The sequence below is a fragment of the Solenopsis invicta genome, chromosome 4, assembly GCF_016802725.1.
Source record: "Solenopsis invicta isolate M01_SB chromosome 4, UNIL_Sinv_3.0, whole genome shotgun sequence".
Taxonomy (NCBI): domain Eukaryota; kingdom Metazoa; phylum Arthropoda; class Insecta; order Hymenoptera; family Formicidae; genus Solenopsis; species Solenopsis invicta.
In genome coordinates, this window is record NC_052667.1 from 23557937 (window position 1) to 23574323 (window position 16387).

Consider the following 16387-nt stretch of genomic DNA (forward strand, 5'->3'; position numbering starts at 1 on the left):
GAAATAATTTTGTTGAATTAAAGAAATATAATGGAAAATTTGACAATGTCGTTAAAAAATGATTTCAAAATTGTTACAAAGATATTTATTTAGAAACTAAATTTTGTTAAGTTCCGGATGTACTCTCTAAAATTTTTAGAGTGGAATCCCACTCTAAAAGTGTGAAAATCCTGCCAGTCTTTAGAGTGGAATTCCACTCTTTTACATGAAATTCCACTTCAAAAAATTTTGAGAGTAGATAGGTATTAAAATATGCGATGATATACGGTAAGGATTAAAATGTCGCAATTGTTTAATTGTACAGTCGTTTTTAATGGCAAAATTAAGAATATGCTCTATAAATAGTATGCAAAATCTTAACTTTACGTCATCGAAAACGTTTTACGCAGTCAAATAGTGACTTTATTGAAACTAAACTGCTGAAATTTTATCATTCGTTATGTTAAAATAAATCACTTTGCTGAGATCCGTATCGATCATACCTCCTTAAGCTATATATACGTGATTTCTCCTCAACGGGAGCTCGATATAACGGGTACAGATTAATAACATATTCATCGCGTCGTATGCATCGGGGTGGCTTTGCATGCATCGATAATGCACGGCGGCTCCGATAACGGTCAATCGCTACGCGGGAGTATCTAAATTTAGCGCGCGCGGAGAGTGCTTGTTAGCTGTTAACTAAATCTTGACACGGCCGGTGTTCGGTTCTATGTCTCGGTTAATATTTCCCGTATATGCAAGGCATTGAACAGGCGACGTCACTGACCGCCGCTAAATCGATTATTACTTATTTGCGTTTATTGGCTATGCGTAATGGAATCCGTACGTGTATCATATCTACATAGCGCCGTTAAAAAGTGATCGATTATAATTTCAGTTCTGCTGAGATCTTTTAACAGACGTCGTACAATATCTTTTATTTGTGGCCGTTCTTCTATGAAAAAATCAATGAGACTTTTGTGACGATTTCATTGTCTTATTAAATCTTTTCACTCGGATTTCAATTTACCTTAAAATCGTGAATTTAAATAATTACATTAAAACGTTTTGTGTAAGAGCATATGGAAACTGATTCTAGGTTAATTTTTGACGCTGAATTCGATTCTGTCAAATATACTTTTATCACGTTTTTAAGATATAAGAAAATATATATTTTTTTAATAGTAGAAGTATAATAAAATTTTATTAAAATTAGGAAATACTTTAGAAGAGTTGAGTGTTTAATTTTACACGAAAAAATAGTGTAAATATAACAGACAAATTTTAGCGATTTTGTGATTATGCAAATCAATAATGTACTGTCCTCAAACGTAGTAGAAATAATTTTGACTGGTCTTGCTCAATTTTTTCGACATTTTTACACTGCAATATAAATCAAAACAACGTTTTTGTACACAATATTTTTGTAAACAAACGACGATACTTTGTACTGTCACTATCAGTCACTATCACGAATTTCTCTGACGACAGATTCGAACTCGGAGCCTCAAAATACACGAAAAAATTTATTTTTCTTTGGTGCACTAAAATTAATATAAAATTTGTAAGTATTAGCATAGAACTGCTGCTACTATTTGTTTACTAAGATCACTTAACTTAAAAATCCGTCTATTAAAATTACTTAACTTAGGAAATGTCTTATTACACACACGTACACAATATTTTCGCAAATCCTAATAGTATCTTTTCATTATCACTTTTTAAATGCAACTTGGAGCTAGTTGAAACCTCGAGATCGCCTCGTTTTATCAATTCCCATTGAAAAAAGGCAAATTACATCTTGTTGAATGGCGTAATCACTCCATTAAACACTTCGGCGATCATCGACAATTCTTAGAGGATAAGATCCCGACGGTGCCATGCCATGGCTTGGCGCATTTAAAGCTCTCAATCCTGAGCCTCTTCCTCTTAACACCGTGAAATTGATCGACGCTCCTACGGATTTTAGCGGCTTTCATATATCCGTAAAATCTTCGTCAACCCGAAAATCCATCCATCAAAATCGGGTGACGCGCGCGATGCAGAGAGGCCAAACTATGAAAATATTCCTTTCGCGGATTTTTCGAGGTTCGTTGATCGTGCGTGTACGTTCGTCAGATGCAGTTGCAACGCGTTTCCGCGCCGATTTGCCTGGAATTTCGTGATTGCCGAGTTTCGGTCTTGCGGAGATATCGATCTCGACGCACAATTCCCCGCAGCAGTGTCGATTTGCCGTTTCATCGGTAATTCATTAACCGAGAAATGGATTGGCCAAGCGTCTCTCAGCTCAATATGGCCGGATCATAGTGATCTTACATCGATCCCAATCGGCGGGATCTGCAGATTTATTGCTGATCGATGGACAATTGTCAATTCGATTATGCTAGCAGATAGCGCGTGAATAATTAAGGATACTGAAATTGCCGCACGAAGATCTTCTGAAAGATATTCTTCGCAGAACGTTACAGTCTTCGAACTGACTCAACCAATCTGCAAAGGAAAATTGAAAATCCATTGCAAATTACTGCATTATTAAGTTACATATTGGATTATAAGACGAGAGTTTTTCTACCTTTTAATTGGTTCTCTCGCTGCTTTTTATTATTTCTTACAAAATTGTAATTTAAAATCATTATTTAACAACGTTACTTGCAGTAGTCGTTCTCAATGCACCACCGTTGCCAATCACGGAGTAAAGTTTCTCGCGGCCAGGAAATATCACGACGAATAAATTCGGCGGCGCCCCCGACGCGCATTGTGCGATCTGAAAAGTTACAAGGGATGTTATAACCTCGGTGCGCCATAATAGAAGGTGGATAGAGGAAAGTTTCTCTCTCCTCACCTTTGCCAGAATATTCCAGACTTTCCCCGAAACTTCTCTCTCGTTTGAAAATCATTTCATAATCTTCCGTCCCTAAACTTATAAATTGTCTGCGAAAGAGAGTGCTTTCCGAAAAACGCCGAGACGTTACATCGTTTTTCTCTCTCCCCGTTCGATATAGACGATGTATAACGCCAATAAAAAGGAAGTCGACGTCGATTACGTAGCCACTTTAATATTTACACATTTCCTCAAAAAAGCCTGACACGTAATAAGACAAATTTTAGCTTGGAAACTTTTGATTTATCGTCGAGATGCTGATCAGTAAAGTTTTTCATATACACTATCTACAGCGCTTTAGAAATTGATTTACGACAATATTATGATCAATTTACACAGATTTCAACACATCTGCACCGACGAAAATCATTATAACGATTTCATATTTTATGACAAACATCAGACTCGATTAATTCGCAAACAACAAACGATAAATTGACTCTTTTTAAACTATATTTTTTTATTTCACTGCGTTTATAGCTATGAATTTCTTCATGATATTGCGTCTCAATGTTTCTTTCATATTAAATTATTAACAATATTTTACGAGTTATTTATTATTTTTTCGATCCTATCTTGACATCGCTCAGATGTAATGTAATATTAATTATCTATTTATACACAACTTATTATAAATACATGCAAAGATATTGTACCCGCTTACACAGTATGTTCGCATTTTGCTTCTTTTGTTCTCGCTTCTTAATATTAATATTAAATGATTTAACAGTGTCATTACAAATAGTTATAATTAAATTATTGAAAATTAAAAAAAAACAGTATCAAATTAAAATTAATATGTTCTATTTAACGCAATCATTTTATGTAAATAACAATATAAAATCTTATCTAAAGAATTTGATAATCTTAATTTCAGCAATACTTTATTTTAAGCATTTATATATTTTATTGAAATATTTCAAGATTAAATCTGAATATATTAATTTTTAAACATATGTATTTTTTTATCTACTTTCGTCATTAGTTTCCAAGAATAAATACTTATTATTAAAAGTAATTTTTATTCAGTTATAATTGGATTTTTAAGCTGATATTTCTTGAATGTTATTATGTACGTTTATAAATTTTCAGGCTTGAGAACAATCACAAGATAAACAATAATGTTAATATAAGGATATTAAATTAATAAATAATTTTGTAATAATGATGCTAACAAGCTTTTTTTCACTCAAATACTCTAAATTTTTTTTTAAAGCTGAAAAAGGTATACACAAAAATCACAAAAAATGTTAAAAAAAGGATTCAGTTATGACCAAATATGGTTTATCTTTAATTATATTTTTACATCTCGGTTTATAGTCTCTCATAAATATTTATGTTTGAATTCAAGATGTTATATAGCTCTGTGAAAGAGCGACGGACTCGTAAATGACAGGTCGCGGATTAGAACCTACACGTTCCTGTTTTATATACTTCCGGAAACTCTGTCCATTTCTACAGACTCGAATCTGTTGCTTATCATCAGAGATATATGTGCAAAAAAGATTTCTCTTTCACTACGTAATATGATAAACTGTAAAAGTGTTAAATATCTTGATTGCAAAAAGGTTATCTTGTAATATTGTTGATATAAAGAATAATATTATCTAGATGCTCTTTCTTTACTTTAAAATATCAAAAAACTTTTGAAAATAATATTCGGTTTTTGGGCTTTTGCCAAGAAATCGGGAAAAATACTATGAGTCGATCATTCCGGGAAATAAGCACTATATATAATTAAACATGCGAACCTCCTGGCATGTTTAAATTATATTTAGAATTATAAAAAATATGTTCGATTTGTGCAATAGCACACCTTAAAGCATGTCCATAAGATTCTTGTTTTGTCCTTCTTTACCTTACCCAAATCCTCTCTCTCTCTTTCTCTCTCTCTCTCTCTTTCCTCTCCTCTCTCAAGTCCTTCTTGACTGAAGATCGTGTTCTCTCTTTGATGCGTGCTTATGTATGCTCCAGTGACTATCTTGGCAAAGATACTCTCGGTGGTTTGCCATTACCTTCCGAGAAGTGGTAATCAATTAAAATTTGATATTATTCTGAGTGGATTTAAACCTTAGATCTTTGGCACGGAGAGCAGACGCGCAACTCTTATGCCACGATTACCACAAATCTTCTATAACTCCTGTGAAATAGAAAGGATTTCTTTAAGGCTTTAATAATAAAAGGATTTAATAATAAAAAATAAGGATTTAATAATAAAAATATTAAAAATTTATAATTTTATTTGGAGGTAATGCATTTCCTAGCCTAATATTTTTCTTCTTTTTGAATTATGAAAATTATTATTGACTAATGAGAATATATCTTTCTTGATGAAACTATGTGAAATTTCTTTATATATTAAGTAAATTTAACGCTATATAATTTTATTTTAATATTTACACTTTGACAAATTCTCAAAATGAGAATTTTTTTCTGGGTACACAAAAAGCTTTATAAGTATTTAAAGAAATAAAAAGGATTTTGCGCATAATATCGGTGCTCGAAGATAACTAAGCATGATTCTAAACATGATTTATGAAGTAACTTTTCAATCTTTCAAGGAAAAATAATTTATGGATCCCAGCGCGTGTGGTCTGGTTGTTTCGCTCGGCAATATCGTACTGGCAGACGGTCAGACTTGCGAAACGCAGTCAGGAACATCGAAGAGGAATCATTTGGGGAGATTAAGCGTAGTTAACGACCCACCAAGCTCCTGTGAAATAACGACTCTACGCGAAATTGCTCTAATTAAACTTGGTTCAATAAATCATTTTATTAGTTAGATTCTTGATTCCGTCACAATTATCGCGTTATTACAAAGGGATTGCTTTAGCGGCCTTTTATTACATTTCATGGAAATTGCAGGACATGCGTTAAATTCAAAAATTTAATGATTTTTTTCCTGCCGTGAATGATAAAAGTACGTGCGTGGGAATAAAAGGATAAAAGGCACGGTTTATTAACAATATATTTATTTCCCACTGACGTAGTATCGAACCTCGCGATCACAATCGTCATCAAAGACACGCGCGACCGCAGTTAGAAGCGCGCATTTTGTACAGTATAATAGCGATGGCCGATATTTGTATTGGGCGTAATCAAATTTCATGGATGAATGCAGCATGCGTAACTCGCGCCAATCTGCATATAATGATCGGCCAATGTTAGCAATATTGACACGTAGCATCCGTTCCCAAACACACGTGACAAGTTGCTTGGGGTCCAGGACAAATACGATAACTTTGTTACCGTGTGATGCGTACCACGCCATTCGTGTTATACCATTTGTCGGGCAAAACGTTGCTAGTATCACTCGTCGTTTGCCTGTTGCGTAAGCTGTCCCTTTTTTTATTGTCATCGTTAAACGTGACGTAGAAATTCAGGTGAAACGACATCGCGCGAGAGAGAGTCAGGCTAGAATTGGCTGAGGCGAGTGCACGTGTGTAACAATTTCACAACAGTACCACACGTATACCGATACAATTAATAACTTTTGCGCGTTGACCGGCGGACGAAATATTTTTTTTTGTTTTGTTTTACTTTTTATTATTAGCAGTTCGACCGTAAGTCCGGAATGATTTTACGAACTGTGCAAACTGGAGGTAATTCCAATCAGAGCTTGGGAAAAGCCGCACGCAGTGCGTCCTTTCGCGATCTATATCGCTAACGATATAGATATCTGACCTATATCCCGGCATTCCGCTGTGTCGGGCACTGTAGTGGGCACGGGAATCGAAAGCATCGGACGTCCGAAAAAATCGATCGCTCACCGAAGCGGCGGGCTTCGAGTAACTCGTTGGCGAAGCTGCGACGCAAGCGTGCACGCACACGCGCGTCCCGCCCTGCCAGCGTAGCGGGCGACATTTCAGCCTCGTCCGAGTTTAACTTTGCTACGAGAGAGCTACGAGACCCTGCCGCGACACGCGTATAATGTCGGTCGATGTAATCACTCCTACCAAGCCGATGAACACCTGGGGTATACGGCTTCTTTAATCTCACCGCCTCTAACGCAGCGAACGTGCGCGCGCGGAGGAACGGGCATGCATGTCGAACAGGATGCACTTCCGGAGGAAGCGCTAAATATCCTTCCAATCTCGAAGCTTCAGAATCGCGCACGAGGGAAGATTGCGTCGGATCAAAGGGCTGCCTGGCTCTTTTCGCTTCGTATTCGAGCGCAGGCCCTCGGAATTGCGAATCCGCGGGTAATACGTTCCCCTCTATTCCCATTAATAAAATCCGCAGATCGGATGTTTACAGAGGGTTTCCCCGAGACTCTCAAATGTGCCGACCGCCGCCGCCCGCTCACCCGGTCCATCCGTTCGGCCGTCGTCTATTCTCACCTCATTTTACTTTGAGATATTCACTGTCCGGCGGAGCTAACTCGCGCGGCTAATTCATGAATATGCTAATTATCACGCAACTCCGCTGATAGCGGCGAGAGTGCATCGTCGCTCCGATCATATCGCGCGTCTGTAAGAATTATAAGATGCTCGATGGAGAGGATTAATGGGACTGCGACATTGTGCGGTTGCATCATCTAGACGCATCTAAAAGCATTTTGCGCTTCGGACGATTTTAAATTTTAAATGAACAATTAACAGGATTTTTACTTTACAATCTAGTAATCGAATAATAAATTAATCGCTCGGGTAAATTTAACTTAACTGTGTGTTTTGAAAAAGAAAACTTGGTCTCTCTCTCCAAGCTTTATCTTTCTGTGTCAATTCAAAAATATTCAGTCTTGCTCATTTTTATTTTTTGGTCTTTGATCCTTTTAATCTAAAGTTTTATGTAAAGAGCAAGTTAAATCGTATTATAAATTTAGAACGAGATTGCTTCGTGCTAAGAAGTGCAAATAAGTGCTTACTCGAAGCAATTTTTTTATTAAAGAAACCGATATAGCTTTAAATAAATGATCCTTTTTTTCTCTAGAAAGAGAATAAAGAGAGGAAAAAAAAACATTTATTGAAATTTTTAAATATTGAATAAACTATATTTTTTATTTTGTTATTTTCATTAGAAATAATCATCAATTATTTTGCTATATCTTAAAAAAGAAAATGCAACAAAATATTTTATAAATATAAAACATATAATTTCGATTTTATTAATTTTTTTTATTCAATATTATATCAATTCATAAATTTTACATCTGTCGGCATGTTAACAATGTCCGGTTAAGCAGTTAGACTTGTTTTTGTGTACTTATCATATGTGCAATGGTACGTTATATGGAAAAATCAACATATATATACTTTTCAATTTTATAATTTTACTTACTACATCGAATAATTCAGAAATGTTTATTATAATGATACTATTTCTATTGGGAAAATCAAATTTTTTTAGTCTAATTTAATATCTTATCTACGACTGGTAAAATGTAAACTGCTTGTTCTATCGACAAGATATGTCCCAAACGATACAAAGTCTAAAATCAGGTCGTCTTTTAGGTGTAGATACTATTATATATTACAAATTTTCGATATAAATAAATTTTTATTATTATTAAATTGGATTGGAGAGCAATTAAAGTAACGCTCGATATTAATCTACTCACAGGAACATTGTTCGTAGAAGAGTATATATGTATATCTATGAAACGTAGAATATCTGTATCGTTTGTATATTTATCAAGAAAAGTATTAACTAATACGTAAAAAAAATATTTTGTTTTGTTTGCATTTCTTGGGATTTAATTTGTATTACTTATATTTGTAGATATTAATTTGTATTACTTATATTTGTAGATAATTATAGATACAAGAGTATAATTAATGAAAGATACGGTATATATTGACGATTATTTTTATTTGTATCACAAAATCTTAAGCATTATTTACACGCAAATACCAATATAAGTAAATTTCACTGCCCCAATCATTTTTTAAATCGAATTTAATAAATAAACATTTATCATAGCTGTCAGTGTGGCAATTGTAGCATAGAAAGTTGCACGTTTGCTCTTTATATCAAAAATCCAAATTCAAATCCATCCGGAACCAATCAGACTTTGATCGGACCGTTTCTCGCGTGGACGGTAAACCATCGAAGACGACATTTGCCAAGACAATCATCATACAGCCATTGACAAAATTATTAGGCATCCTTGCTTTTTGATAACATTTATAAAAACAATGTTATTTATTTCCTTTATTTGAAAAAATTGTAAAATAAATAGGGTGCCTAATAATTTTGTCAATGGCTGTACATTGACATATATGACCATGCATCAAATAGTAACCACAATCTTTAGATGATTCCTCATGAAGAATTGATTCAGGAGAGATATTTGGTTAATACTTTAATCACTTTGCAAACCTTTCTCCACGAATCGTGGTAAGACAAAAGCTGCCCGATGTACTTTATCATTATAATACTTCATTGACATACGATCGAGATCTTCGTCGCTGAATATCTTCACTGGTTCTGTTAAATTTGTTTGCTGAAAAGAAGTAATTGCGGAATTAAAATATATTGAATATATTCTGATGAAAAAAAAAACTGATTTAACAACATGTAATACATAATTTTTAACTCTTTGTAATATATCTCTCCGATAAAGAATTTCTTCTTCAATAACTTTTTCAAATTATCATCAGACCTAAATTATAAATGAAAAGATGCGTGCAATTTTTATACGCACATAAATTGTTATATATGTTAATACTAACTTCATTTAAGCTACCAAGGACGAAACCGATTTGACCCGTGGGATATGTCGGTACAGCCGTTACCGCGTAGGCAGCGACGGGAAACATAGTCTTGCAATGCTGTAATGTGCTGCGCACTTGGTCCATGTTCATCCAAGCTGTGCCAGCTTGGCTGGCAATGATTCCACCAGGTTTCAACGCAGCCTTTAGTAATTCATAGTACGATTGTTTAAACAGATTCTCAGCAGGACCTAAGCAGAACGTTAAAATTATTAGTACTGAGTTCCTAATATCTCCTGTTAAGATTCTTTCATGTTAAAAAAATGTGTTTTTTTTTACATGAAAAAAATCTTATCGAAACGTTATATATAATTGGTACAAAGTTTTGCGATACTTGCCTACGGGATCGCTGCTGTCGGTGACGATGATGTCGAATTCTTCCTGATGATTCCTCAGAAATTCGAAGCCGTCGCCAACAGAAATGTGTACTTTAGGATTGTTGAGACCCAAACTCAAACGAGGTAGATATTGCTTACACAGTTCGATAACTCGGTCGTCGATATCCACCAACGTGACGCGCTCTACATCCGGATGTTTCGCGATTTCTCGGGCAGCTCCACCATCGCCACCTCCGACTATCAGAACCTGTTGTTAAGCAAAAGTTTTTAGTTATCTATTTTTTTTTTAAAGATAATTTGATGCAAAACTTGCAAAAGAATACAAAGCATTAAAGACACATAATATTTAAGGCGTATTTGATTCAAATAATTTATTAAGGTAATAATTTATTAATTTATTATTGACCGGTGCAAGGTACATAATGTTTTGACATTTTATCTACGTATATTTTATCAGAAGATAATCTATGACTCCGTTATTTTATTAAATCGACCAGTATTTAAAAAAAATATATTTTTCTTTAATTATACTGCATAATATAAATTTAGAAAATTGAAATATCATATATAATCAATTGTTACACTTACGTGCTGAGGCTTTGGATGGCTGCAGAGTGGTAAATACGATATCATCTCGTGATAGGCCATCTCATCTTTCTCCGTGGTTTGGATCACGCCGTCGAGCATTAAAGCCCTACCATGTGATTTTCTGTAAATGTAACATTTATATGTTTTTAAGAAGTCACTTGCTTTTAACATGTAATGTACATTCTTAATTTGTTAAAATCTCAACTTCTTGTACATTTCACGATTTTATGCCATTGTTGAGGAAATACTTACGTTTTTACTACCAAGATGTCTTGAAATTGAGAGCGCTCGGAATGCAAGATTTCCTCTACCTCTAGCGAAAGTGCAACGCCGGGCCAGAGTTCGTTCAATTCGCTAAACCAACCCTTTTTCATCGCATCCATATCTTGATGTAGTTTGCGTCCGTTTATACTTTGCTGTAACGCATAAAAATTTAATAATATGGCAACGATAGAAATATAAAAGTGGAAGCAAATATTGCATGCTTGCAAGTTGCAGTGAAGCTAGAGCACACATCACCTTAATTAAAAACTACGTCACGTAATTAATAATGCACTTCAAATATCATGCTGCTGCTGAGTGCGATATAACTTTCGGTCCTTAATTTATGTTACATGGAGAAAGAACGCAATACATATTTCATGCCGCAAATTTCGTCAATTTTTAAATCTGTTTATAATATATTGAGTTTTACTCGTAAATAGTTTCGTTCAATTTGTAAATTATTCCACTATAATAGTAAACTTTCTCGTCATCAATGATGAATTTACTACAATGACAAAATGCAGAATGGGAAAATTAATATTCCTTGATCGATAATCTATAGAGCAATGTGTGCGATAAATGACCAGAATAATGCGTAAAAAATTTTAAAACAGCCACTCATGTAATAGACTCAATATAACTCAAATCAGATTTACAATACGAAACGGCGCCTCTACAAACCTAGGTAACTCGCGTTCGATCACTTTTATTTTTAAAGCAATTTTAAAATATTCTGTAAAAATTTATGAACACATTTTCAAACTTTTAGAACAAATGTTTGCATCTTATTTTGAACAAAATAAAATGTAAGTATAATTTAATTACCGAAAATTAATCAACACACAAATAGGGTAAAGGAGTTATTTAAATGAAAAATTGTACCTTTTTATAATAAATGAATATAAAAAATAACTAAGGTTTCCTAATTTTGATATAAAGCTTTGAAAAAAATACTTTAATTTTTTTAAGAAGTATAATTCTGACAAAACAAATGATTTTTAATAAGATTTTTAGTAAATAATAAAAATAGAATACTGTAAAAAAATAAGCATTTTTTATATTTTGATGCCAAAATGTCTATCAAGAAGCTCAATTTTATATTGCTCCCATATAATGCAATTCGACGCCTTATTCTGTTTGCCTTTCTCTTTTTGTTTTTAATAATTGCTTTTCTTTCGGGGAAAATAATTTTTAAAACAGACATTTAAACATTAATTTGAAATGGAAAATAAATACTTACAATTCTTACAAAAGTTTTACTTTTTACACGAAGACAACGTTGCGTATAACGAACTGCTCTAGTGCTCGACAGAAATTAACTCGATGCCTTTCACAAAAAATCTCGAAAGCCTTAGTCGCACCATCGCACAGAGGTCTCCTCCACTACAAATTTTTTCACAAGAGGATAAGTAGTGGGGGACACTTTGAAATTTTGAAAACTTTTTGTGTGTAGAAATTGATCAAACACGTGTTACCCAGATTGTAGCAAAGCAATTAATATAAAGAATTCCTTGTAATACGAAGGTATAATCTTTGATAAATATAGTATGCAGTATAAAATGTAAATAAAATAATGATAATGAGATGGTAATACATGCAGCTTTTTGAAGAGACAATGTACTGAACGAAATAATTCTTGATAAATGTAATCTTCCATGCAATTGATTTCTCATTTTTAGATTATTGCGTAAAACGGTACATATCACATAAGATACGCAAGTATCGCATTGCCGTTCACATATGAGCATTCTAAATTATTTCTTCAATGACTCCAATTAAGAGAAGATGAGACCTTTGAACGAGAGAAAAGATGGGTGCGGTAAATAGCTTGCCGTAAATTATCCATCGAAATGGACACGTAAGTGGGTGTTCTTCCGGATGAAGACTCGCACACACTTCCACTTTTTGCGCAGCGTATTTCGTTTAATGTCTCACACGATAGCGACGGCGCTTTTATCGGAATTGATATTTAAATTATTTAATACGTTTAAATATCAATATTTTTTTTATTATACATTACTGCACTTAAATATAAAGAGCTATCTGCAGCGTTCTTTAAAATTATCATTTTGTTTAAAATTACAATCATAAAAATATCAGAAAGGCCCATTTTCTGAACGAAGTCAGTAGCATCGATAGTCCACGATAAAATTTTTATTTATAATTTTTTTTGTAATTTTAATTTTTAGCTTTTTTAACTGTTCAACACTGTTTATTACGTATTACATATTGCTCTCGATAAAGATGTATATTATATACAGAATACAGAACTTGTTTTCGTGATATATAAAATACTAAACACGTTTAGAACTGAAAGATAGGCATTTAGAAAATTTGTCATTAATATCAGAGTACGAATGTATGATCTTTTATTATACGTTTTCTTAACGTTACTTTTGGTAAATAAAAGCAAACAGATCACTCTTGCTTCTACTAAAATAAAAAACCACTTTAAAACAGATTTCTCTATCTTTGACTTTACTTGACACTTTTTAATTGACTTAATGAATATTATGCATTCTGTGAGTCATAAACTTTTTCCCAACACTCTGTTTATTACATTAACACTTTTAACATCATATATATATATGTATGTATGTATATATGTATGTATGTATGTATGTATGTATGTATACATGCATATGTAAAATTAAAAATAATTAAAATGAAAATTTAAAATAATATTATTACACATTTTTAAACAATTTTTTTGCACGCACAAAATATGCATTCCACAAAATCTTATGACAAACATTATTATTAAATATTTTTTGATAATTTTTATTTATTTTTATAATAATATTTTATTGAATTATTAATTATTCTTGTTATTGATAGATTGTGATTTATATATAACACTGTTATCACGTTAAAGAAGAGTAAAGTGTCGAAATGTTGAAATTTATTAGGGATTAAGATAATGAGTTTCTCTCTCTCTCTCTCTTTCTCTCTCTCTCTCTCTCTCTCTCTCTCTCTTTCTCTCTCTCCAGCACTTGAGAGGCTAAATACCTAGAGTGCTCAATAAATGTTAATTTCTTTCTCTCTCTCTCTCTCTCTTTCCCCTCCCCCCATTTGCTTCACTCCTCTCTCTTTTTCTCTTAATGTTGATTTCTTATCACTAGTAAGAGGTTTTTGAAATACTTAATGCCGCTTAATGGCAAACGGTAGCACTGTCTCACTGTTAAATAAAATAAAATTATTATTATATTATTCAATGTCACATGTAATGTTTTTAAATATGTTGTATTTAATATTATGTAATTATTTTTTTTTTTTTAATATTTTTGCTTGTTGAACACGAAACAAACTCGACAATCATTTAAAAGCTTGGTTTTTGCTTTTTTGCAATTTTCCTCAGAATTATGATGTGCTAGCTTTTAAGCAACCGATTTATGTTCAACAAGCAAAAAATCGGAAATAATTATTCACATTCACGTTGAAAAAAATCACAAATTGTCAGACAGTATCACACTAATTATCAATATTAATTTAAATATATATGATAGCGTTTCAGCTCTAGTTAAAATTTTTACTAAATTTTACTAAAGTAAATTAAAAAAATCATGTATGAGATTAAATATTTGATAATGCGTGATTTAATATAACATATTAAACTTACGAATCAATATTATGCCGACGAACTGTCCAGTATCCTATCTATTTATTATTTGTTGTACTCATATATCCGTCAGTACTACAACTTTTATCTTTAGCAACGTAACAAAATTACCATAAATGTTAAATGTATAAAAATATCACCAAGGTTAACAAAATGTTCTTTTAGATACACGCGTTGTTTGATTCATATCTTGCACTTCACATTTTCTGAGAGCATGCAAAATGTTTACTTTTCAAAGCAGCGATAGTTTACCTATGACGGCAGTAGCTCGCCTGAAGAAAGCTTGAGTCAAACTGAGACGAAGGCGCATGTGGCCCGGTAGTTTCTCTTTATAACTGACTCGACTGTTTAGATAGGTTTATCGTCACTAACACACTGCCTGATAATGTAATGAGACCCATAAAGATATATTCACACTAGACGAAGGTACGTCTCCAGTAAGCAAAAAAATATTGTAGTAACATATAAAAGTGTCGATTTCATGTAAATTTTTTAACGTTTAAAAATAATGTTGTATATGAACATTTTAAAGATTATTTGATTCATGATTTTATCGAAACATTGTTGAAATTGTTTTAAAAACATTATCTCCAAATCATGGTCAAAGTTCATTCATTGATGTTTATTGATCTTATACACAACATTAAATACGACATACCTAAAAACGTTACATGTATTATTGAATATTGTTATAACAACATGATAATAATTTTATGCTTACTGTATCACTTTCGCTACGGCACAGCGCAATTTATGCTTGCGTACATTTATATGATTTACAGCGATACGTTAATTTTTAATGCGTTTATATCCAATTTTCTTAAAGCATCTGTAATATTCGATACGCATCTACTCGTTTCTATCACTGATCACATACATTGACCACGTAATAATTAACGCAATATTTATTAAACCGATTATTCACTTACCGAAAATGTTTTACCGTGATCCGCGAAAACCTCGCTGGAGAATACTTTTTACGCCACGAGATACACCGTCTTCGATATGAACGGTCCTTTAACGAACAGATAACAGATAGTAGTCTTGAACTTTATACTTTGTTTTCTCGCTCGAAGAGATGCTGTCACTAAAACAAGTTGTAAGAGACTGAAGATGTTCACTTCTCGGAGGAAAGCAGATGATTTTCTCGGCGCTACCTGCCTCCTCGACTTTTGAACCTTCAATAAAGTATCGTAAATTAGGACCCCTAAACTAATACATCACTATGACATGTCACTCAGGTAGTCTCAATTCGCAGGTATAAAATTCAAACGGAGGGCAAGCTTTGTTGCTCAGGTGAAAGTTTTACGATGGTATAGGAACGCTTTGATAAAGCACGAATATTGCAACCTAACAATTCTCGGTTTCCGTTGAAGTAAAATTTAATAACAATGAGAATAATACACCGAAAGACAATGCAGTGAAAAAAAATCCAAAGTAATTTCTATAAGAAGAATGGACTTTTTCTCACACTGTTTAAAATAAGAGGCTGACCTATTGTTTAGTTTTTGTATGGAACGCCAAGGAGAAAAGGGTCCCGAATATTTATACAATATGTAATTTTTCTTTTATTTAATCTGTCTGGAAGAAATTGAATTTGTATGCCGGAATTCGAGCCAATTTATGCATGCTCCGGGAAGCTACATTAATAACCGACCATCGATCTTGTCGACTCTTTCTATAGTTATCTCCGGGGATTACTGGGTACAATAACCATCAAGAGATAGATCTCTCTGCCGAATTATTATATTTTATTTAAAGAATAAAAAGCAGAAGTAGTAAAATTTTTAATTATCAATTCCCTATAAGTGAAAGAAAAGCAAAATACAGTCTTACTTGTTTAACATTAAAAATTATTGTTTTTTTATTTTATTTATTTATTTATTTATTTATTTTTTTTTTTTTTTTTAGAAAAACTCAGGTTACGTGTATTATAAACAGCCACATTTTCAATATTTTTTGAAGAATTATTCAATTAATAAACAATGATTATATCTGCTCT

At 32.9% G+C, this 16387-nt stretch overlaps 1 protein-coding gene across 7 annotated transcripts; it reads right to left on the reverse strand.

Moving 5' to 3' along the window:
• Nucleotides 1-8655: 8655 nt before the first annotated feature.
• LOC105194899 (spermidine synthase) lies at nt 8656-15491 on the reverse strand. 7 transcript variants are annotated; one of them, XR_005574479.1, is made up of 7 exons: nt 12559-13344; nt 10755-10918; nt 10503-10623; nt 9915-10161; nt 9538-9767; nt 9075-9308; nt 8656-8949 (listed from the first exon to the last, which is right to left on the reverse strand). XR_005574479.1 is itself a non-coding variant. In XM_039447831.1 (7 exons), exons 3-7 carry the CDS (start codon nt 10883-10885, stop codon nt 9168-9170), a joined length of 870 nt encoding a protein of 289 aa, XP_039303765.1. In that variant the 5' UTR covers nt 10886-10918; nt 12007-12149; nt 15315-15491; the 3' UTR covers nt 9155-9167. The 7 variants fall into 7 exon arrangements, 6 of the variants coding, with proteins under 6 accessions (XP_039303764.1, XP_039303765.1, XP_011158338.2 ...); XM_039447831.1 differs by lacking the exons at nt 8656-8949; nt 12559-13344 and adding exons at nt 12007-12149; nt 15315-15491 and having other exon boundaries at nt 9155-9308; XM_011160036.3 differs by lacking the exons at nt 8656-8949; nt 12559-13344 and adding exons at nt 12007-12149; nt 14386-14691 and having other exon boundaries at nt 9155-9308.
• Between the last annotated feature and the right edge of the window lie 896 nt (nt 15492-16387).